At 43.1% G+C, this 25,821-nt stretch overlaps 1 protein-coding gene across 4 annotated transcripts in view; it reads left to right on the top strand.

Annotated features, from left to right (window-relative positions):
• Hr38 (Hormone receptor-like in 38) overlaps positions 1-25,807 on the top strand; it is a 41,882-nt gene extending 16,075 nt beyond the window's left edge. For 3 of the 4 annotated variants that reach the window (XM_033326926.2, XM_033326928.2, XM_033326929.2), the window contains exons 2-8: positions 14,572-14,798; positions 16,716-16,951; positions 17,211-17,720; positions 18,223-18,553; positions 18,752-19,060; positions 19,760-19,994; positions 20,451-25,807. In XM_033326926.2, the coding sequence (XP_033182817.1) occupies positions 14,572-14,798; positions 16,716-16,951; positions 17,211-17,720; positions 18,223-18,553; positions 18,752-19,060; positions 19,760-19,994; positions 20,451-20,707 (2,105 nt within the window). In that variant the 3' untranslated portion in view covers positions 20,708-25,807. The remainder of the gene's footprint in view (positions 1-14,571; positions 14,799-16,715; positions 16,952-17,210; positions 17,721-18,222; positions 18,554-18,751; positions 19,061-19,759; positions 19,995-20,450) is intronic. The other variant, XM_033326927.2, reaches the window with a different exon arrangement.
• The last annotated feature ends 14 nt before the right edge of the window (positions 25,808-25,821 follow it).

The raw sequence follows: 25,821 nt of genomic DNA, 5'->3' as shown, positions 1-25,821 counted from the left end.
GAAAAAGTTGGCGGATGAAAAGTTCGAGACTCTCACGCTCTATCGGCGATGCTTGCCCACGTGTGTTGCTTAGATTTCGTAATGAAATTGCGGCCGCGACTATAATTTGCCCGGCGATGCACGAGCCTTTATCTGTTCGCATTCATCGCGTTACGATCGTGTCAGATGGGTTCAAACTACGGTCAGGCCGTCTGCATTGTGCCGGTCGATGATTATCTTTCGAGTCAAGTCGTTCGAGTGCCAAAGGAATCGGTATGGAACGGTTAAGTACTTCATTGGACGCGTCAACCCGATGGGAATTGCCGTTCCATAGAATAAAAGGTCTTTCCGTCATCGATAAATTGGATTCTAAATTCAGAGCTTGTATCGATCAAAATCTGAATACCATGCTGGTATGTACTTCATGTTTGAGCGACGAGTATATTGAATCTTTCCAGCGAATAATAAAGATTACAAGCTTGCTACGGTAAACAGGAGGCGGTATTCACGAGTCCGCCAGTCACCCAAGGTGTTGCATTATTGAGACACGTGTATCGGATTTCCCAATAATTATAGATCACTCGTTCGTATCCCCTTGTGTTTATCGCGTTACACGGTGTCGGAAGAATTCACGGGCGTACCACCCTGTTTGCATTCTGACGAGCGATTGTCTTCCCCGAACGTGTTCAACACACAATATCGCTATTCCGGTTGCAAGAATAATACACATCGGTATCCAATGAAACATATCACGTATCAATACGTACGTGTTACTTACTTGTAGCCACTTACTTGGCACATACACGACCAACAGCCCTGCAATTACTCCCTCGTGGCGATTTAACGTATCATTAGTACGAGTTACGTGAGCAAACACGTTCGAGAGGTTCGCAGCATTTACGTATTCCGTTACCTTGCTCCTGGCCGTATTTTACTGGGCGCGTGTGCGTATAGATATATTTTTGGTATCGGTAGAATAGACAACGAGATTGTCGAGCACCTTTCTGTCTTCATTTTTCACTTTACTCAAATTTTCCTCAAAGCATACACTTAAAATGCATTTAAACCATTTTTCATTAAATCACATTTCTATTGCTTGGTAGATATTCGGGTTATCGTACCTATGGATGATTAAAGTCGTAATGGGATGTCTTAGAAATTTTATTAGTAGACTCCGGATATTTATAGGAAATTTGAAACTAAACTGTACGTATGGAACACATGTAATACGTAAAAAATCAAAGTAATTGTCATAATATTTAGTGGATAAATCAGATCTCTATACAGATTTCTTTAATTGTGTCTGTGAAAACATTTGCAATCTATTGATAAGAAATAACGAACGACCTAGAAAGGTACAATCAGAAAGAGGGTACCCACGTGTCTCGTTGATCGAAGTCCGATCGCAACGATCGTTGAGAAAGTTGGAGAATTCAGTCAAGTCACCTTCTAACGCACTCACGCTTATTCTCTAAATCAGCGTCTGATTCGTTCGATACATCGAAAGACCGTCGATTTTGTCGCTTCCTCGAAGCAACGGATTTATTTATTCATTTCCATTCGAAGGGAGAGATTGGAAATTTCCTATCGCCAAATCGTCGACCGAGCCAAGAGAACAACGAGGAACGGACAAGAAAGTGTGAAACGGTACTTTCGATTGACGCATCTCGATACGCTCGATTCGTGCAAAGTGACGACATACATCGGTCGTGAATTTGCATCCAAATGGTCGCGCACGAAAACCAAAAAGAGGGGATGTGGATGGGAGTAGGAACGAAGAAAGAATCGGCAAAGCATGAGAAACGTTCGGCCCTTGAAGCGTGTTCCGTCGTCGTGCGATTCGCTTGGCGTGGCGTAGAGCGAACGTGCGCGCGCGAACGAGTCCCCGCCGCGGGCGATGTAGAAAGCTGGATGGGATTAGGGTACCTATTACGAGATTCGTTGGATTATGTCTACCTGTTCGTTGATTTCCGTACTCGAATTTGCCCGAACCTGGCAGACGAACTGCGTTCGATTTTATGGTGGGGATGTTAAAAGACATTACGTGAAAGCTATTTCGCCTGCGGATATCGTGAAAAAGATCGTGGAATTGATTTCGAGACTTCGCTATTCCTCGCTGGTTTTGATGCCGCATCGGTTATCGTATGGGAAAATCAGTAGATCGTTAAATGGATGCTAAACTGAAGGGTGAATAACGCGATTTCTGTAATCCTTTTGTTTCTGTAAATGATCTAACGAAAGGAATGATTAATGGGATACGGTAGATCGAACGTTCTTGAAACGAGAAATTAATTGTTCGTGACACAGCGACGATGTATTAGTGGAGGGAGGAGCTAGGAACGCGTGTCTGACTAGTAACCGCTCATTCTACTCCACGCTTGTCCGCTACAGTGTTCCAAACGAGGTAACAGCTGCGTCGTTGTTTCATGTTTACAACATGGTAAAAATTGATCGAGTCTTATTAGCCTGGGTCGATTCCACGTCTCTGGTCGCTTTCTAGCCGACGCATTATCATAGTTCGCCTTAAACCGACATGTAACCGGCGAACACGTTGATGTTACGCGTTCGCCGCGGTGGCAAAAAGGCGTCAGCTATTTCAATTACGGTATCGTACGGCTGTTTCGATTTTCTCGTCGAGTGAGAGGAGAGACTTTAGAAAACAGCGACGGAAAAACCTGCTCGCTTAATCGATCTTTGATCGCTTAATCGAGCCAGCCGATGCTACCGGCTTGCGACATCCGACAGGTAGAACCAGACGCACAACCGAAGGACCGAATCGAGAAAGGCCTCGAGCACGAGGTTTCTTCGCTCGATCTAGCTTTTTGCGATAGATCGTCGATCCATCTCATCCCATTCCGTAATACCATACGCGGCCTCGCCGTGTATTTTTCTTGGACAGCCACGAATGGCAAACGAGATTCTTCTTACGCGTCAACCATTAGCGACAACGAATTTTTAATCGACACACGTTTATACGGGTTCCGAGACACGAAGTCAGTACCTTCTGGCAAGTTTCGAACGTGGATTTACGGCGTAGGATCGGACAAAGATCGCTCGGACTGATACTTGCTACAGGTTTCCCACGAACGTTTCTTCAGCCTGAGATTGCTTGGTATATTGCAACCAATACTCGTGCCACGAAGAAACCTGTCCGGTAAAGTTTCTTTTTGATTGAACACATACGCTTTAGCCTAAGTGACCCTATTAGTCGGTGGTTATCTTCCTTGTGACGTGCCGCGTAGACGCGGTGACCCCGGTAAATCCTTTCTCTTCGACGTGTCGACCGGTTGCAGCCTCCTCGTGCATCTGACATTCGCGAGGTGGCAAGCACGTCTTCCACTTGGATCGCGTGTAATCGCGCGTGTCCCGTATTTACGCGTTTCGCTGGCAACGTCCGCCGTGTCTGATTTAACGCTCGAGACTCGAAGATCGGTGGCTCGCTCGGTCGTAGTACGAAGAAATAGAATCCTTTAGGGACAACGAGTGGAATTGCGCAAGCGAGGAATCGCATTAGGAGCTGGTAATAATTTCGTCGTGCTTGCTTCTTGAAGGGAGAACGTGTTTCTTATAATTGGTTCCTCGTTACCGTCGATCGTCGTGTCTACGATGAAAAGTGCGATACATCGGTCGATCGATGCAAAAAAGGAATTCCAGCGTTCCCGTTGATCGTTCAATTACACGATTTCGATGACTACACATCGAGAGAATATTGTCCTCGATCGAAGGAAGAACAAAAACCGTGAACCCCCCACGATCAGCAGGCGTGAGACGTGTCTTGATGAAGCGCGATTACAGCCTCGTACGGCGTTGATTGAACCGATAGGGATCTCGCCGATGCTTTTTCAAGCCGACCGTTCGAGCCTCAACTCCTGTGGATCCGTCTTGTCTCCCGGTGATGGTGTAGCGCTGTACGCTCGAGACAAGCTGTCGTCGAGAACAGTTCGCGCGACGCGAACCTACAGGAATCACGTAATTGATGGACCGTATGCGGTCTGGAACCTCTGGCGATCGTTATGCAGATAAACTCGCCAGCACGTGCCGCAACCGGTGCACAAATTAATTCTGTTTTCAAGTGACGCTTGTGCGTCGATTGCTTATACCATCGAAGTGAATCTTTAAGATTACATAATCGAGGCTAGTGCCTGTACACTTAAAAGTTTCCTGTCGACGATTAAATGGCATAGTCTTGTGGAGGACGGTTGGTCGCGTTGTTGATTCGTGACAAGGCTAATTTGATATTGAAGCCGTCAAATGTATTTTTAAAATATTTATAAACATAATACAAAATACGGAGTCAATCGTAGATCGCTCGATACTGGTCCTTGTAAGAATGTTCGATAAGAACGCTCGATACTAACTGATTCGTTAAAGACAGCGTACTGATCGCTGATAAAAATGCTCAAGACTGAGACTGAAAACTGGTCGTCTTAACGATCGCTTTCGTTTATTTATACTGGTCGAGGGAGTACGGGAAAGTTTAAATTCAACTTCGGTTGACGGTTGCATGTACCGGCGACATTGTTTTAGCCGGAGTTTGTTTACTATTACATTTTTTATATCCTAACGGTGTTGATATTCCAAGGTAAAACAGCAACATGATTCGAATAGTCCTTTAGTTCATGTGCCGCTACGTTCTTCGAAACGATATCGAAATTGCAAGAAGAGAATCGAAGAATCGTAGCTTCGGCATTAGACTGACACATTGTAAGTCGACTTTTCCTAGAACTAAATATAAATAACCTAAGCATCTCGTTGAATCAATCGAGGAGATAATTCGCCGATCGAGCGGTAAACATTAATTAGAATGGCGGACTTCTCTCTACGTTCGTATACTTTCAACCACGACGATTAGAAACCCACGCTCTCGAGAGGTTCTGCGAGAAGTTCCTCGACTGGTTCTCTTTTTCTCTTTCTCCCTCTCGCCCTCTATCGATCGCACTCGATTGAAATTCGTTTCTGCATCGAATTCGATGAAAGTATGTCGTTCCTAGTCGCTCTTGTGCGTGCGTACATCATCGAGATCTGGACGACGAGAGTGAGAGGACGAGCAACCGGTATCGTACGGCGCGACGGGGAAAGGAAACGATCCGTTCGACACGAATATACGCACGTACAAGCAAGGGAGTTACAGGGAGATGTTCGAGAATGTAACGTCGCTCACTTCAGCAGGCGAATTCGCGTGAGAATCACACGCACGTGGATGCCGCATTTTATCACCGAATAGCGACGAATCGTGGTCGTCCTTGAGCGCTGCGACGATAGTCTCGCCTCGAGGACGTCTCACTCCAGCCTTAGTCGCGATTTATTCCTATGTGTTTTATTTCTGGAAATCGATGAGATTATGCGTGATAATCGCAAATTACCAATCGCGGTCGAGCCGTGTCGAAGACGCTTCGTTTCGGACGAATCACCGCTGGAAGATTCGACTCGCTGTTCGACGAGTGAATGGACTGGAGTATTGAAACGGCCTGACAAATGTCAAGTACCGAAGAACAGAGCCTTGATTGTAATAAGGATTCGTGAATAGCGTAAAAGGAGGAATAAAAGAGGAAGGTAAAATGTGCAATAATTAGGATGCGATAACGAGGCTGCTATATATGTATGCGCTCAGCCTTGAGATGCTCGAAGCATGGCATAAATTCTTCGTATTTGCACCTGAATGTCTAATTTATGTAGCAGATAAGGCTTTTAGACTATGGAACAATTTATAGTGGAATATAAAGCCGCTCGAATGATCGACTGCGCCAATAAAATGGAATAAGTATCCAACGTAATCCTTTCACCGTGGAATTTCAACAGATTCACGAAACGCTAAACCGTCGAATTCCTTATTTAGCCTGCAACTCTCATAGAATCGGCGTACAATTATCTTCTAATCCTAAAGAATTCTTAACTTCAAGTCTACCGACAAATATAAATTAATACGATGCTAAGGTAACAAAAATCTAAGGAAATTTTTCGTTTCTCTTATTCCAAAAAGTTGCCAAAAAGAAACAACTTTAGCATCTGTGCGTCGTCTCGTACCAAGGCCTCAGCTTCGAAGCGATCGAGCGAGAAAGACTCACGCCAAATCTGGAAGCAATTACGAGCTCTAGAACGTACGTTTCACGCGTTGCAACGCATACATCTCGTTCACTTTTCGTCCAGTTTTATAGATCTACCACTTACGAACGCAAATGGATTAGTTTCATTAGTAGTCATCGAAAAATGGTGAACGTAGTATGACGCGCGTCCTACGAAACACGATAGCTGACACGTGCCGATAGAAAATCATTTATTAATATTCAAATAGTCGGTAATAAACGTTAGCTTCGTCTGGGGCCGTTTCCAGCCGAAACCTGACTAGTTTCGATCGGACGAAGTCGACTCGATCGCGATTAAGACCGGTTGAACCTGCCAAAGCGGACGCGCCAAACACGGCCCCTTGCATAACTGTCCACCACCGACCCTCGCGCCGAACACGTTGAATCATCTCGCAACACACGCGTCTCTCTCTTCCTTTTTTCCTTAACGTAACGCGAACGAAAAGTGATTAAACAACTTCGTCAATACTTTTTTTTCAGTTTTCCGTGCATTATCGGTCCTCCACTATCGCGTTTGTGTTTGCGGTAGAATCTCGATAATATTGTAATTACTAACTTCAAATCAAATCATCATAATTAACTAACTCAATCAATACGTTATTATCATTAATTATGATATTAATAACCCAGAGACATACGTATGTGAGCTGTTTATGCTAATTTTTTGTCATACGTTCATTCTTTTTCTCGTTGGTCTTTTTTTTTTTATAGATCAATTTTCCGTAGATAAAACGGTCGAGTTCTTATCGCAACGATAATTGCAACAGACATGGTGATAGTCTCGATCACGTGGAGTTAACATCGTGAAAGATCATAGATGGTGCAAAGTACTTTCCGACAGCAAACAAATTGTAACGTGGGTTTCCGTGTCGTGAAATCGGGGAAATCCCCGATCCTACTCCGGAGATCTCGACGCCTGTCGAGGCACACGCTTCGCGATATTCTACCGCGTCGCCTCTTTTGTTTTCCTCTCTATTCTTCGACCGAAGAGGAATCAAAGGATCGATATATGAGAGCGTGGAACACGCATGCGAAGATCAGGATGTGGGTGGAGCCGCGTCGTGCAGCCATTTTGCTCCCTACGCCATTCGTTTCGATACGCGTGAATCCGTATGTTCCCGTATCGTCGTCGAGTATGAATTTTTTAAACGTATCCCTTCTCTTTGACTCGCTCTTCCTTCCTTTCCACCGAAGGATGACGAAATTATGTCGAATTTCACAACACGATGCGCCACTGGAAATATAATTGCAACGCTGGTAGCGAGCGGCACGGCTGGTTTTCTATTTGCTTATTCTTTCATCCGAAGTATGCAGGATGATTGCTTACGCGACGCCTAGAAAAAGTTGCCTACGTTCGGCCGCATCCACGTTCCTCTTCGTTCGAGTCTTCCTTTTTTTTTCTTTTTTTTTTCACGCCTGTCGTCATTTTCTCTTTCCCGTTGTCTTTACTTACGAATGGTTTCGTAGGAATCGATGCTCGATTAAGTTAATAGCGAATTACGCGACGAAGAATCATTACTGACCTGTCGTGTTTGTTCTTCGTTTCCAGGCCGAGCGTTAAGACAGTCTCTCGTAAAATTCCATGGCCTGTAATTATTGTCCGGCACTTTTCTAGCCTGCTGATTTATGCACGGAGATTTTTGCTTGGTTCCCGCGTTCTCCCGCTCACGGATCGTCGATAATTTACTGCTCTGTCGACCCGTCCGAATATCGGCGAACGACGATCCACTGCTCGACCATATCGCCGATAGAGATTTTTTTCGCCGTAGCTTTATGGCTGGACTTTCCCCAGGATGTACAGGGTGTCTCTGTAAACGGTTATTTTACCGTTGAACGTGATACACATTGTGTTTCGTGCGATTCGCCGACGATTTTGTGTCACGGCTCGAGGCATCCACGTGCAGGGGAAACAGCTTACATCGTTCCTGGGTATCGACGTTGCAGATACTTTCTCCTATCGTACGATTAGCGAATGGGGATATCCAAAAGTCATTAAACTTTATGAGAACCTGTATCTTTTTTTATTTTCTCGGCAGTTGTCTAGTACACTCACAATTACGATTCATCTTCCGTCAAAACGTACCCGAACCACGTTCATATACAACTTTCTCTTAAAAGCCTTCGGGAGTCTTCAGCATCTAACTATTATTCTGCAGTGCCATCTCTGCCTCGAAATCCACGAAAAGAAAATCCAAACTAGCCCGACTTAAAGAGAAAGGAAGAAATCTGGAAAGATTCTTCGCGATAAGAGTCCTAATCAAATCGTGCACACATGCAGCGAGGGAAAAAGAGAAGATTCCTCGTAAACCACGGTCATGCTTGCAACCATTACGAAATTCGTTGCATGGTATTTGTTCGCGAGCGAGGATAATCCTGGCGTACCATCGAAAAGCCCAGCTATCGTCCTGTGTGTGCCACTGAATGCAGCCGGGCTGCATTGCAGCTGCACCCACGAGTCACACATCCTTCGTCGTGTCGTTCCCTTCTCCTCCTTCTTCCTCTCTCTTTCTTCTGCTCTTTCTTCTTCTTCTTCTTGTTCTTCTTGTTCTTCTTATTCTTCTCGGTCGTGTCACGGCATACTGTGTACCCTTCCCACTTCTTTATTCCACGGCGCCTGGCCTGTGTACACGCGTGGTGTGTGTACGTGTGTGCATACGCGCAGTGCACGCCGAGAGAGCAAAGGAGAGTGCTCCGGCCGGAGCTAAGCCGGTCTCACGGTAGTTCTTCGGGGTCAGGGGGCGATATACCTACCTACCTACCTATCAGCCTGGCTGCTCGAGCCTGCGTGTCGCAAGCGACTCTCCGTATCCTCCTTCTCTCTCTCCTCCCTCGCGTAGCTCGACGTCGAAGCTCTTCTTTCACCTCGTTCGACACCGTAAGCCGCACTCTAACCCGGACCACGCGAGCCGCGACTAGCTCGCGAGCGTTTGAAACGGCCTTTGTATTCTTATTGGCCGCGCTAGCTATCGAGCAGCCTTTTATCGGGAGAGGTCAATCCACCGAGAACGTATCTAATCTTTCCAGGGTATCTGGACAATTTGTTTCAGCTTGGCTTTCCTGGTCCTGCTTTCACGGATCCGTGATTCGATCCGTGTTTCTTCTCTCCTCTCCGTAAGCGTTGCATTTTGCTCCTTCTTCGAGGTTGTCGATCGAAGGATTGCGTTTGTAAACGTAGGAAACCAAACGTACTGTCGAACGTAGCAGATAGCGGCCTATTGGTTGGCGCAGTATCTTTCTATGTGGAAATGTTTATGATAGCAATAAAAGATACAAGCTGTGTGTTTTCTGTGAAATTGCAGTGAAATCCTTGTCGAATAGGAAAGGTAAATCCTCGAGGAATACATCCAGCGAAATGATTGTTTGATAGAGTGATTAGCATGTTGGGTGGTTACGAATCTTTTTCTTTGATACGTTTCTTTTTTTTTCGTTACGCGAAGGTTACCGTACTCGGCGAATTACGAAGCTGGTGATAATTCGGTCTCGGTGAATGGACTGCTAATGAACTGTCGAGAACGATGATAAGCACGTATCAGGCTTCGGATGGAACGTGATCGCGACACGAGGGTGACTCAGGATTCCCGGAGAGATTGTTGTAATCCTAATTGCGATGTCATCAATCTTTCACTAAATTCAGCGAAAGAGAAAGCTGCACCGAGTGCATACGCTGGACCAGTTTTAGAGTACACGTAGCATGGAAACTTTCAAATTATCTTACGTCCGATTCGACGATCCCGTGATTCATTCGACTTTCCACGCTGTGAAAAGATATATGACACGAAACCGTGCTAAATTAACACAGAAGGAAATATTCTTTATTAAAAAATATTCGAAATTCGCACATATATTACACGACACACGGAAATAAATATTTCTCAATATTCGAATAGTCGTTCGATTTGGATTACGGAAAAATTAAAATAAAATTTCATCTCCTATGAGAGGAAGAAAAAGAAAAAAGAGAATTATTTCAATTTAATAGTGAAAGTGTTAAATAAGTTTCGCGATGCCTTCAGGATACGACTGACTAAGAAAAATTAATAGTATAATCAGTGGTACATAGCTATTAAAGTTCGCCTCCTAATGGTAGGGAGATCGGATGATGCAGCATCTGCAATGATTAGTGCACATTAGGTAAGTGGGTCAAGATTTGAAATCAATATGATACCTGTACATGTATATGTACTTTATTAAAAAATAATCGAGTCGAGTGCGATAATACTAAAGAGCTGGTAACCAGCTTGTTTACTGTTCGTTAAATCCTGTAAAAAGTGACTATCATGAATTTTTCACGAAGAATGAGAAATTCAATTTCTGAGCCTGACTTTTCTGCAATTTCCAAAATGCCCGCAGCTACTGTATACTACTGTATACTACTTAGCAAGCAAACCTCTTAACCAATTACCAGATATGGATGATATCCATCATATAGTTATTTCATAGGGCCACCCAATGGTTACTTATACTAAAATCACAATTTTCACTTATAATTATCTTAATTGCTATGAACACGTTTGGTGATTTCTAACCGAATCTGAATCTGCGATGTACAGTGTCTATCGTAAATTAATGGAGTAAAAATATGTATGAGGATTCTTAGTGCCATTCCCATATTTTCAATTTTTATGTAAATACAAGAACTGTCCGAACAAGATATGAAGATTGCCTGAACTAATACAACTGCCATCTGATCGAGTACTCACCCTGGATATTATCCACTTTATAGTAAATCAATGGTTACTAGTTCATCCACAGTCTATATTCCGAATGGAATGGCAGCTTCTTTCCCTTCTGCAATACTTTCTTGAAGTAAATTCCAATGTGATGAAATTGGGATTCCCCGTAACGAACAGTGCAAGGACGTCAGAACAGGAATTTCAGCTTAAAAGAAGGAACGCAAAAAAGGAGATTCGGCGATAAAAATATAAGGACAATTGAGGATAGAATCTCAGCAATGAAAACAAAGCGTTAGAACGCAAAAGCAAGAATCTTTAATAAAAAAAAATAACAATACAAGATATTAAGAAAAATACAAGTAACCGAAGCAACATAGCAAATGAAAATCAACGTCCTAAAAAAGATGCACACAATAAACAACCAAGTTCTTTAAAAACTTAGAACATCCTAAGAGCCACGTGCTAGAAATCTAATAAAATCCGAATATATCGTATAGCACTTCGCCATCATTGTATAGACTTCGCAGTATCGACTTTGAAAACAATCTCTCCACTAAAATCTCTGAATGCGAAAATCAGGCGTGAAAATAAGAGAAATTGGAAAAGTAATGCCAGCTTCCAGAGAAGTAAAATGCGATGAGCATAGCTGCTAAAAGGAAAAAGGCAAACGAAAGGCTGGCACACGACCGTCCCTACTTAGTAGTGAAAGGGTTAATTACGATCGTCCAACTGTAGAGACGCTCGGCTCGTGTGGGCGAACCGATGCGAGCTTTAAATCGAAGATATCTCGGTACGCGATTATATGTCGCGTACGGCTGCAAGACATGATCAGGTCCTACTTTCTCTCGTGCACGCACGCTCACCCACCACCGGTTGCTAACGTCGTTAGGTGTGCCTGCATACGAGACGCGTCGATTGATCGGCAATATAATTCTCGAGGTTCGAAGGTAACGTTGTAACGAAGAAAAGTCCTCCGATGCGTTTATTAATAGCGTCCTTCTTTCTCTTTATCTCCATCTCCCTCACTATTTCTCCTCGTAGCTACGGGTTTTCTCATAAACGACACGTTAGAAAGAAACTCGCTGCCAGAATGAATTATTCATGAAGGATATCAATTATCTTGGTAAGCCATGAAATGAAAACACGTGACTGGACAATCGTTGCAATTAGCCCGTAACTTATAGGAATTTCATGCCTAATTGTGGCTGTACACTCGTCCGATGCTACCAAGTAACAGTGACGTCAGTGATGACTCTTCTCTCAAGCGGAAAGTGGGTCGTTTCGATATGAAAAATCGCACAAAATTTTCACGCCTGTCTTCCCGAGATATGTATCACTCAACGACTCTTACAAACTATACACAGAAGTCTTTCGCAATTTCTGAATGTCCAGAATTCCTCAGTTCAATTACACAACCGCGGAATCTGTCTATTAACACGATGATCTACGACAGTGCGTATTTTTCTCTTCATCCATATCTAGCGACACACAAACAGCGTTTAATAGTCCTGCGTAATGTTATCTTATTTGTCAAAGCAATCTTAATGTATTCACATAGAAAATTACTCAAAGCTCTTCGTGCCACATCCATCCGATCCTTCCAATCTTCATTGGATACGGTATTCGCGAGACGATCGAGAGTGGAGAAGAAGGAAGCGAAAGGAAGAGCAGATACAGAAGACTGGAAGGAACGAGTGGTTAATTCATGAGAGCAAATTGTTGAGAAACGAAGCAAGTGGCTGTGCGCGGCGTGGCTGCACGTGGTGGCACGTGGAGAGGCGTGGTTCGTGGGAGGGCCGTGTATACCGGTGTAATCCACTTGGCACACGCTGTTCGGCTAACCCTACTCTTGCTCGTCCGTTCGCTACCCTACCCTGGCTACCTCTGCCTTTACCCTGCCTACGGTGCTGTCGGTGCTAGCGTTGTAGAAGTTAATCGAGTCCTTCCGTGCACGTGCACACCGGCTCAGGTGCAGCCTGTTTTCTCTAGTATGCGCTCCCGTAGGTGGGATCGGTTCTACTCGCGCCTCTCCTTCGCGGTCTCGCTGATCCTCGCTGTCTGATAGGGCTCATTGTTTTGGATCGAGCTATCTTAATTGGCGGAGCAACCACCTTGCACGGGTTACAACGAGAGAGGAAAGGAAAAGGTTAAAGGTACGGGTGAGAGAAAGAGAGTGGGCTATACAGGCAACATTTATGACTTTTCGTTAGGTAATGACAGACTTCTAGCCCGATCGATCTGACTGCGTTGAGATTTATGGCCGTATAGATCCGATGCCAGCCGCGTTTGCATCGATACTTATCAAGCAAGGCTTGTGTGCAGTCCCTTTTAATTCGCCATAACCGGTGTCGCTATCGTATCGAATCACGTCGCACCCTCTACACCCCTCTACGATTAATCTCCGCCACGGTGGAATCGTTTACGACTCGGCTATGCCATGTTTCACGACGTGAAAAACCACTGGGTGGTCCTCTCACGATCCCCATTGCGAAATTCAATCAAATCGCCGGTCTAGGTGACCGTGACTATCTCTCGTTCGCATCTTCCCTGATCCTTCAACGAGTCGAAAGGATGGAGAACTCAAAAGAGCAGAACGCATCTGTTTAACCCATCACTTGTTAATGTCACTTTCTATTCGTTCCTCTTTACGTAACGTATCAATTAATCGAAACGTATCAATTTCTAGCCTTTGTGAGAGAATTGTAGCGAACGAAGTGTGGTAATATTATTCTAAGAATCGAGTGAGGCGATATTTAGTAAAAAAAAAAAAAGATTGTAATAACTATGGTGATAATGAAAATGATGGAAATGTGATGGCAGGTACTGACAATTTTTCCTATATTCCTACGTTCTTTTAAGGTTCGTTTCATGCATAGATTCTAAAGATAAAAGGCGAGCGATCTCTTCGTTGACGGGACGAGGTATAGTCATCCCTCGGGCGTTAGGGATAATATCGCGTAATAATAATCGAGCAGAGGGTATGGTGGCTGTCTGCATAGGACGGTAGTATTTTAAATGCCAATGATTTCATGTCTCCCTGGGGTGTCGGAGCTACCCTATATAGGACGAAACCTCGACGTCGAGGACCTCAGTCGACGACGAGAATTCGACGACTAATAAGTCGGTACCAGATAGTGATAACAACCGGTTAAAACGAGTAGCGTCAAACAAGAAAAACGGGAACCAGTGAAAGTTGTTTCCGAATTCCACTGGCTGCCAGGCCATCCTTGGCCTGGTGGTCGAAATTTACTCGTACTTCTAAGAATCGATCTGTGCAAACGCGTTCGTCTCTCACGGAACCAAATTCGTCCGAGTTCGAGGCCTCTCGATTCTAAATTGGTCGCAGAGATGATCACCATGGACGCCGGTCACTCTCAATATCGCAGATATTGTACGTACGCAGTTGTTAACTAAATTCTCGATTCGCGTCACGTCTGGACACAAAAGAAAGAAAAGATCATGGTACCTTTGTAGGATAGAAATAGTCTGGCGCGTACATTCAACGCGTCATCGCGGGGAATACGTGTCAGAAAGTTTAGTTTCTCATCCCTCTTTGTTTCATCATGAAACAATAAACGCGTTGGCTTTGGACCAAAGAACTTTTCATCATATTCTGGAACAATGTCCTCGATAGACGTTATATGCGAGCGACGTTTTATTACAGAAAGGAAAAAATGTAGAGAGATGCGTTAGTCGAACTGTCGTAGATTGCTTAGCCGCCTCTGTAATTGGTTTTATAAGATGCATAATGTTTAAGATCGGTGCATTAAGTCGAAGGAATTTAAAGCGATCTCGCTGCTAGCAGTAGCTTCAGGATGTGTTGCGTTCTGTTGCAGGGCAATTGCATTCGCCGAACGGCGACAGCGATAACAGCAACGGTAGTCAGCGTGCGGTGGCTATTACACGGAACGACGTAGAGCAACAGCAACAGCCACATCGCCAGCGGCATCAACGGCAGGCAACAACTACTGTTCCAGTTCTCGCCTGCACGAATCAGTCTTCTACAACCACGACAACCACCGCGTTCACGGTAGCATCAAGCATGCTTCTCCTACAGACGCAGGTAATGTAATGTCCAGGTTCGCTCTTCAAACCCTTTCCCCTTTATTCTTTATTATTAATTATAATCAGGTCAGCAAGAATTCACTCTGATGCGCTTCGCGCACCCTTTTTTGCGCGACATTACTCCCAACGTCATATTACGATCGATGATCCATCTTTTTTTCTTATATTTCCAAATCTCGCGTAGCTCTTTAGAATACTATCCTATTTCACGTTTTTCGCAGCATTTGCTTTTTCGGAAGTTTTCCCGCGGTCAGTGACTCCTTGCCTTCAATTTTCTCTAGTACTGTTTCGTGTATTCGGATTTAAAATTAGACTTTGTCGTTCTTAATCGACAAAAAAATTGTTAATAACAGCCCTCCATAACTATACGTGAAAACATGTTTCTTAACGCGATCGGAATTTACGTGAACGTCGTCTGGCGGAACCAGCTGGTAATTATCGAATCCCGTATTTAGTGGGTCGCTCGGGCTCGCGGGACTTTCACTATTTCACTATCTTATCTGTTCCGTGGTCTTCGAACTCCGCGAGTGTCTAGCTCGACCCGCAACAAGATCTGCCCTCCTACGTTCCGGCGTTCTTGATCGTCATCTGCATTCGCTTATCGCGCACCATCTGCATTCCTGCCCACGTACCCGGATCTCCAGTGTCGTCCTACCTGTTTCTATCCCTTCTCTTATGTTCATTTTCCGTCTTGGAAAGTCTTTTCGTTGAAAACGTCTGTCCGCGGGATCGTCACGCGTAATTAAACGGCTGACAACGCTTGGTCTAGCTGTACCACGAAATTAGTAATCCTACGTAGAGAAGTTACACGCAGCCACGCTTTCATGGTGTCGTAATTGCTCGTAGGAAGTTTCGTAAGGAAGAATGGGGGGTTGAACGGCTTCGAGAGGCCGTTTAGGAGGCCGTAGTCAGGGTTATGGTAGGCTGACAATTCGATCGTCGGCTCTCGAGGGAGCGATGAACGAAATGTCAGCTCAGAAGCGGAACCAACCCGGCAAATTGAATATCCACACCCCATCCTACCTCCATCGTGCTGATATCCTCCAATAGTTACCTGGCCAGACGTTCGTCCGTGTCCTTGTTGCGTCCATGTTGTCTTCCACTCGATTTTCATTTCCCTTCTCGGAGAAATAAATGTTGCTTTAATTATTATATGTTTCACGCTGATATTTTTATTTATGCAGTATCGACGCGACAGTCGACCTTAATATCTTTAAGTAAAATGTCAGCCGATATTTATAGTAATATTCGTATTAAAGATCGTTTATAATAATATAGGGAAAGAGATTATAAATCGAGACATCGGTGTTCGTAACGGGTAAGATAGTATTGGACGATTATTAGAGTCACGTGGACCAAGTACGGATTTTATACGAGTATGGCGAGTTTGGATTAGAAAGAAGAGATTCGTTCGATTCGATTAAACGTAGGAATCTCCGCGTGACTGTTTGAGTTACAGACAACACGCGATACGAGAGCCCACTTCGCTCTTCTCCGACATCCTCACTGCGCACCTCAACTGTACATCGATGTCTCGACACGGCTCGCAATTGTGGTCGAACAATGTTACCGCCTTGCAGTCGAGTACTTCGATTTGCCGCTCGCACGGCTCTCCCGACGTTGTCCGACATTGTAGAAACAATAGAAAAAGTGTACCAGTACCACGGAATTGAATTATCAAAGATCGACAGATATTTCGTGGTCCAATTAACCGTTGTTTGATGTTCTTTATCCACTGAAACAATATAAAAAAATTATCAAATCTTTTTGCCAAACGTAAAAAAGATTTTGTTCGAGTTTGGTGCAGCTTTGAAAACTTTAAATAGTTGAATAGTTGTCGATTTTACAAAAATTGAATGAAATCTCAGTTCGCGATTGAAAATGATCCAACCGAGGTTCAATGCGATTTTTCTAGAGTCCTTTCGGATGTAGCACTCTGGCGGATTTATTGAGTGCCTCGTACACGGATCCAGCGGATGCGGGAAGTCTACCGGAGGAGCTGGACCCATTTCCAGAACTACAGTTGGGTAATCCGCAAGGTGTACCCACGGCTGACGAGTCAGCCCAGGCACAACAAACGGTACATCATCAACCACAACCGCCTCCATCAGCAGCTCCTCTTCCCGAGGACGTGCAACCAGACTCCCTTAGGTACCGCTCGTTGCTTTCAATCTGCATTTCACCTTTCACAGATAGAATCTTAGATTTGGCCGATAGGTAAAAGATAAATCATAGTTGGCATTCTGTCATTACTTTTACGATTCTGCGAATCAGCTTGTTCTACGCGATTGCACGTTTCATTGTGTGATTTAACGATCATCATCGGTAGCATGAAGAAAGATCGTAGCTGGCATTTTGTTCGGACGAGTCGACCGGTCCACTGACATTTAATTCTGATCTGTCTGAGCAGCAGTTCTACACCCCTGCCAAGTTTCCAAGAAACCTACACGGCTCAACGGTACACCAGACAGGAACTGCAGGTTCTCGGTATCAAGATGGACGAGGCAGAATGTTACGATAACTCGGTGTATCCATGCGCCACCGGACATTATCCCACCGAATTTTCACCCACATTGCCCTACCACGACCACAGGCAACAACATCTTCATCATCACCATCAACAACAACAGTCAACACTTCCTCCGCAACAACAACATCATCATAATCATCAAGGTTATTTCGCGACAGAAACGGCTCCGACTCCGACCACGGCTGTTCCTGCTCCATCGAATCATCGACAGGACTCGCCATATGGTGCAGCGGTCACTGTACCCATGGTGTATGGTCCATCACCGACCATAACTGGCGGTGCCACACCGGTTGCACCAACGGACAATTACCCTACCGTCGACAACGTCGTCGTAGGGACGCCTCGTCCACGGAGGGCGTCTCTACCCACGCAGAGGTCAGAGTCTGCGAGGTAATGAATCGTAGTCGACTTTCATTATACGGGGAATATTGATTTCAATGTTAATGTGTACTGTTGAAAACAATTAGAGAATCTCTATTATGAGTGGATCTATTGTTAATCAAGTGAAGAAGTTTTATAGGCTTCGTACAAATTGACATGTTGTTCGTGTGATACTGCCGTAAATGTAAACATTAACATAAGATGCTGGGAATGGATATAACATAAAAAAGAGTTTTTTAATTATTTGGAGCAGTGTAGTTGTTGGATATTCTTTCTTTTTTGAACAATTTTATATAAGCTCTTGAACCATTTGTAATGAATCAATTATCGAATAAACGACTATACAATTTCGTTTTCTTTTTTAACATTAAAATATGGCATTTATCCGGGAAGACTGACGCGTCTATCCGAGATGAACTTCCTTCCCGACTTTGTTCGTTCGAAAAGAAAGGAACTTTATGTAATATTTTGAAGTTGTGAGATTTTAAAGAAACGTGTCTTTCATTGACAGTAGTGGCAGTACAGAATCCCCGAAAGCACGCGGTGGAAGCGGAGGCACTGGAAATTCTGTGAGTTCTCCGTCACCTGGAAGCACAACGGGCAACGAACGAGCACCGCCGAGTCCCAGTCAATTGTGCGCTGTTTGTGGCGACACGGCAGCGTGTCAACACTATGGTGTGCGTACCTGTGAGGGCTGCAAAGGATTCTTCAAGAGAACCGTGCAGAAAGGCTCAAAATACGTGTGTCTAGCAGAGAAAGCTTGCCCCGTTGACAAACGCCGACGGAATCGTTGCCAATTTTGTCGCTTCCAGAAGTGCTTGATGGTCGGTATGGTGAAAGAGGTAAGTTCGAATTTATTTACCAATTCTTAAGAACAAATTATGAAATGATGAAATACCATGAAAGATATACAAATACCGATTATAAAATTATTAAGACAAGATAACAAAGTAAAAAATATTGGCACACGTTGAAAACATTATTCTTCGGAAGAATATTGAGAATTCGAAAGGATATAAGAAAAGTTATTCGTTTAATAGGTTGTAAGGACGGATTCCTTGAGGGGTCGTCGAGGTAGACTACCATCGAAGCCAAAATCCCCACAAGAGTCGCCACCGAGTTCTCCAGTTTCCTTGATTACAGCTCTGGTTCGTGCACATTTGGACACGACACCCGATCAAGCGACATTAGACTATTCGCAGTATCGACAATCGAGTCCTGGCGATCCGCCTATCACAGAGGCCGAAAAGACTCAGCAATTTTACAATCTTCTCACTACGTCCATCGACGTGATTCGAACTTTTGCCGATAAGATTCCTGGTTTCACGGATTTAGTACGGGAAGATCAGGTAATGTAAATATTCTCATTAATAATTCTCATTAATCTTTTCGTCAGCCTTGGATGATATGCTCGTGCAACCATATGCGAGTCGCGATATATTGTTTATTACGTATCGACGAGCAATATCTGTAAGGGAAGCTTTCATTAAAGAAATCGATAGCTTGTACATTTTCTAAAAGGTCAATCCTGACGAGCCTACGACATGTCTAATCGACGGTCTGATTGGTCGGTTATCTAGTTGCTAGCCTCGAGCCACCGATGAAAATAACATTCTCTCGTAACAAAGTTGCTTTTTTAACAATTTCTAACTCGTCTTCCACGATTCACGTATACCTTTTATACATATCGGTGGAAACGATATAACGAGGTCGTAAAATCGATCAGGCGTTAAAGTTTACATGTTTAAAGACCGAAACATGTAAGTGGAGAAATTTTAGGATTAATAAGGAGTTCGAGCCTTGTTCAGGGCCGTACGATGTCAACTCAGAATTAGTCCTTTCTTTCAAGTAGATAAGTCAACGATGAAGAATTCTCTGCCAATCTTGGTTACGTACGTGACGTACGGTCCTGAATACGGCTAGATCAATCGGTATAGCCGTTTAACTTTTTAATTTACGATCTCGTTATATCACTGTCATCGACTGTACGTATCATAACCATAATTTGGTTTTCTAACACGAGTTTTCGTTGTTGCTACTCTTCGTAGGAGCTACTTTTCCAGTCAGCCAGTCTGGAACTCTTTGTTCTTCGGTTGGCGTACCGTACAAAACCAGAAGACACCAAGCTGACATTTTGCAACGGTGTGGTTCTGGCATTGGAACAATGTCAACGTAGCTTTGGCGATTGGCTCCACAGTATCCTCGAGTTCAGCAAAGCTCTTCATATTCTCGACGTAGACACTAGTGCTTTCGCTTGTCTGTGTGCTCTCACCCTCGTTACTGGTAAGTTTCATCGAAGTTCTTGTTTTTTCTTATTCGAAAGAATATCATAAGTATGAACGTTACTTTTCTATTCCGATTTACCCTCGATTCCTCTCTCGTCTATTTGACGACTCTCCATTAGGCGCGATCGTCTGGTAGATAAATTATTTATCGATCAACCTGTTAGTTATTGATGCGACGACGAAAAGAAACCGCCATCGTTCGTGTCTATTGCACGCGATACGTCGACGCGATTTTCCTCGCGAGTTGCATGTGCGTGCTCCTTTTCGGCCAATTCAACGACGTCGTAGAATTACGATTGCACGCAACATCGGCTTCCCTTCCCGTTTAAATTGTCTAGCGAATCTGGAAATCTAGTCATTTTCGTTACAAACCGGTTCATCCCTATGTCCATCGAGTGATTGAAATTGGATCGATTGATAAAAAACGCGTATGTTTCTCTGCTTAAAATTACAGCAAGGTACGGCCTGAAGGAACCTCATCGCATGGAACAACTACAGTCGAAAATAATCTCGTCCCTTCGAGACCATGTCACCTATAACGCCGAAGCGCAGAGGAAAGCGCACTATCTGTCCCGTTTGTTAGGTAAACTACCGGAACTGAGGAGTCTGTCAGTGCAAGGGCTCCAGCGTATCTTTTACCTGAAACTGGAGGATCTGGTCCCGGCGCCACCAATGATCGAGACGATGTTTGTCGGTAGTCTACCGTTCTAATCGCCTTCTCGAGCCAAGCCTAAGGCTTTATCTTCGCGTAGAACAATTTACTCTTGAGATCTTGTGCGGTTGCGTACCTACTCGATTAAGTTTCCTTAGTTCTTATACGTATACGTAGGTTCTACTATCTTCTTGCGTGTACCCTCACATGGTTTTCACACGAGTGTCGACGCATGAATCGTCGTATACCACGGCAGTCAGCTCGATGAATTCTGTCGAGACTGTTTGTCTCGAGGCTGACTCGTCGTTTAGATGTTTTAGCGAATAGATGCGTGCATGCGATCGAGTATCGTGCAAGTGTACATTGGAGTGAATGTACGCGCGAATGGACGAGCCGGAAGACGTGGTTTGTCGCTAAATTTAAGACAAAGTTCCCTGTGCGTGTATGGATGAGAGACGGGTGGATGAGCGGGGCGCATGTCTTCGTGATGTGTCAGCGAGCAGACGCGAGTGCTCGACCTGACAACTGTTACTATTGTTACTACTATTATTACTGCTATTACTATTTTAACACTGTACGATGTAACAACTATTCTTGCTATCGAAAGTATCGAGAACCATGTAACAAAGGTGAACTCGGTTTCTTGGCGGATTATCGGGGCCCACGGAGAAATGACAGTGAAACAAACGGTAGATTTCCCCTTTCGTAAGAGGATCTAACGTTTTACTATGCGTTTATAGCTGACGAAAAGAGCAGTGGCATGCGGAAGATTAATCACGGAGTGTTTTATCAATTGATAATTCTAAATGCTACGCTATTTCTCGCAAACATGCACAAATGAAACGAAAAAAAAAAAAAGAAGAAAGAAAAGGTATACAGTACTCGTTACACACATCTTATACGTACACATACACATGAATTTTTATCACTTTTCTACCTACTTTATACATGTATAAGTCGCTACGTCAACGAACAAAGTCGCTACGTTTCTTTCATTGCTCATGCTGCATCGATTGCCCCCGACGATCCGCCCAATCGGGACGAATATCTCTTCTTTTGGTGAACAAAAATGTACTTATTACTCGTCGAGGAGAAAGAAGAGAGAACGCATTGACGATTCGCAACATATCAGAGCAACGACGGAAGAGCGGAGACAAGTAGATTATCACAGATTATGTTAGTAATTAATATTCCTCCATCTACCTTTTGTCCCACTTCTAAATCAATCTCGCTCTTCCGTGTTGATAGTTTAGGTGTACGTAGATCGTGACTGTGATCACACTCGAACGTCGCGATGATGCTAAAATGAATTATTGGTAGAAAATCCTTGTTTCCTTGTTTCCTGATTCCCTGTGCTCGTATTCATGCGAAACTCGTGTCCTTTGGCTTACTAGCTTCATCGATCCGAGGCTAATCGGTGCTCTGTTATCCCCTCCTGACCCTCGATCGCATGGAATTTAGTATCATTGAAAACGTGTGAGTGTCTTCCAAGTCACGTGGTCGAGATCCGCTCGGCTCAAAATAATTACCACTATTCTTGCGTTAATGTGATTTTAGACAGCTAAGGGAGAAGAAGAATGAAGTAGGACCCGAACGTAGCCGATCGGCTGCACGATCCATCTGGACGAGCATGAGAGGAACTGAATATAAGTGCATAGCGTTATTTCGATCGCGACCGATCAGCAATGAACAGTGGCTTCGTTACGGGTCCGGCATAAAGTTACCTATTACGTTATGACATTTATTTTTAATCAAACTAACGTAGACAGTCCTATTTATACGTATACCGCGCCGCTACTACTACTTATACTATTACTTGCTACTTATTAATTACTATTACTTAACTACTACTTACCGCTAATGTTACGATTTTATGGCGTTACTGTCGCTGCTACCGCTGTTACCATCCGCTACCTTCTTACCACCACCTTGTGTTACCATAACTTGCTAAATGCGTAAGAAACATCGTCGACGTTAAGCACTCTTCGCCGCTGCAATATATCACCAGGATAACAAAAACGTCTCCTTTGGATGTAAAAGAAATAATCAACCCTAGACTGGATTGCATTGACGCACGATCCAAAGAAACCGGAGGGGACCCATGATGAATTTCATGGAAGATTAAAATCGCTATATCAAGGAATCGTTGATGGTTAAGTTGGCGTAATATTTCCAGCATGGCCCGTTGAAAATGGCCATCCTAATTGTTCGGCAACAATACTTTCCTCTTTTGTGTGTATGTTACTTGTCAACGTAAAAGTACAACCCAGTAAACCGATCCAACCGATACAGCGTTTAAATCGCAACATTAATCTTAGTACACCTAATTTCAGAAAGACACGGTCCGCGTGGCGATCGCCATGTGGTTCTTCTAACTTAAAGAGAGGCAGGAAAACACGTTAACGATACATATATGTGCACAATAGGTATAAAATAATTACGTGTGTATACGTTACTCTCTACTCGCTGTGTGTATCCGCAAATGTTCCACGCTTTATAAAGAAACAGAGAGGATTCGAGTTCGACCACTGGCTGAATCGTCTCGATTCATTTTCTTTGATTTCTACGCAATGGTAGTTTTTTCATAAAAGTCGAGTTTCATCATCTCCCACTCTTTCTTTCGTATTTTATATATTATTTCTCGATTCGTTGTTTATTCGGTACTATTTCTTGTGCAAGAGTTATCGATTGCTAGCCATATAAGAGCTTCCGTTTAGCGGTCTCTCGTTACGGAAGAGTACACGGAGAAAGGAGTAATTAACGTCGAGCTTCATTAAACGGTACTCGAGCAGACGTAATTCAATTTTCAAGCCTGCACTCGCGATTAAGTTGTGAGTGTCAACATCAACAACGCTTTTCTCTGTGCAAACGAGCTTCATTGGCATTGGCCGCGTGTGTGGAAACGTTTGCGGATGGATACGATCGCAGGTGTTCGGTGAAACGAGAACAACATATGCCCGGCAAGAAAGCAAGGTACAAGTATCCGAAAAGGGGACACGTCACTTTGAGTTCTCTTTTCGAATGAAAATTAGGATAACGCCGTGGAAACGAACGGTTTCGTTTATTATCTAATTCGTCATATCTTCGACCGACCACTGTGTAATATTGAATTTTCAATTAAGTATAATGCTCCCTTTCTAGCAGCACGTATTAATAATTGATTCCCGTTTTCGGATTATATGACACAAGAACAAAATCCGTACGTTTCCATCGTGTGTGTATAGAGCGCATCGAGTCCAGAAGAGATTTAGAGGCTGATGGAATTCGTCAAATTAAACGGTGCTATTAGGCTAATTGTGATTAACGAACGCTTAATGAATTCGAGAATTCTTAAGTTTCTTGCCTCGCTCATATAATAGAGGGGAAGAATATTTTTGTTCCTATTACTTAAGAAAATTAAAGGAAGCATCGCGACCAGTTTCTAATCCCCTATTGGAGTAGAAACAATTTAACTCGTGATTGACGTGCTCCGATTACGATTCCGCCAAATCTTTCCTGGACTCAACGCTGATTAGCGTTGTATTATTTTTTACGATGCTACGACATGTAAATTGCGCGTGCACCTTTCCCGATTTAGCGGAAAGGGTTACAAGAAAAAGAGATAAAGAAAAAGTTTTAAAATCTTATATAAAACAAAAAAAAAAAAAAAAGAAAAGAAACGAAGCGAGGAGGGATATAAGAATGAAATAAACTAAAGCGGAGAACAAGGGATCTCGGATCGTTCGAACGTAGAAATATCTCGAATGAAAAACGAAATCATCTCAAGTATTGTTGTTATCGATTAATTGTCATCGCTGTAAAATGAACAAAGGCCAATTCCATTAGGTGTACTTTATCCTCTTCCCTCGATGTAACAATAAATGTTCAATCAACGGATGATTTAATTTTTTTTTATTGAGTTTGTCGTTCTTTTTCTTTGATAAAATAAAATTGAATGTTGTAATGTGGTACGTTCGACCTTCCATGTGGAAATCACAGCGTTTGTAAGGAGTTCGAAATCGAAATTCGTTCCCTTTCCGTCCAAAATATAAGATAGAACTTTTCCATGTTTGCTATCGTGCGTTGTATCGTTTTCTGTCCCAGATCAAGTTTTATGAAGTCATACGAAAAAGAAGAATAGAAAAAATAAATGAAAAGAAATAAAACGTGACAAACTCTCGTTTTCGTACGGACGTTTCTACAACGATCGATCTGTACTCTGCCGTACGAATATCTGCGGATACACCCATATACACTACATGCACAAATACAAAGTACACATCGGAAGTGGTAGACGTTGCACTGAAAGCAAACAAACAAATTTACACACGTCGAATGTATCCGCGTGATATGTTGGTCGAAATCTCTGTCGGTCATCGAGCATGTTGGAAGGATTTGTAAGAAAAAAAAATCAGAGAACGAGGAGGGGTAACAAGCAGAAGGGGAAGGAAATAAAAAAGAAGGAAAAAGAAAAAGGAGGTAAAGAATAAAATAATGTCGATCGATAATGTCGATATGTAAAATCGATATGTATTGACGGCCGTACAATTGAAAAGGAGGTGCGAATTATTGAAATCGATCGATAATTCGCCGATTATTTAATCAAGTACAATTTGTGTTCTCCTTGCAATTTGTTCACAACGACAATAAAAGGAATTGCAAGGGAAGTTTCCCGACCACCGGCCTTTTCACCCCTACGACCGTCGATATTTAGCAACACGTTAACATCGTTCTACTAAAAATTTGTAAAGTATTCTAATTAAAGATGTTTTACCTGATTCGCTGTAATTCTGTGCCGAGTCACACATACACACAGTCCCTCTCTCTCGCTTGGTTAATTATTATATATATATATATATATAATATAATATAATATAAAATGATATAATATATAATTATTATATATATACTTATAAATATATAAATATAATGAAGTAATATAAATATAAATAAATAAATAAATATATATATATTATATATACTTTCGATATGCAAATGAGAAAGCAATTTAAAGGCATGATGTGAGAATACAAAAACACATATATTGCGACCATTATATTTTATAAATAAAAGAAAAATTGATATGTGATATAGATGGTAAGGCACGCGGACGATGCGTTGCGATGCATTACGAAAGCAAATGTATTCTGTATATCGTTTCATTAAATCTATGAAAATAACCGACGCCCTTTCT

Source organism: Bombus vancouverensis, chromosome 11 (assembly GCF_051014615.1).
Source record: "Bombus vancouverensis nearcticus chromosome 11, iyBomVanc1_principal, whole genome shotgun sequence".
NCBI classification, from domain to species: domain Eukaryota; kingdom Metazoa; phylum Arthropoda; class Insecta; order Hymenoptera; family Apidae; genus Bombus; species Bombus vancouverensis.
Note: the sequence above shows the minus strand (reverse complement) of the source record. Positions and strands in the feature narration are given on the sequence as shown.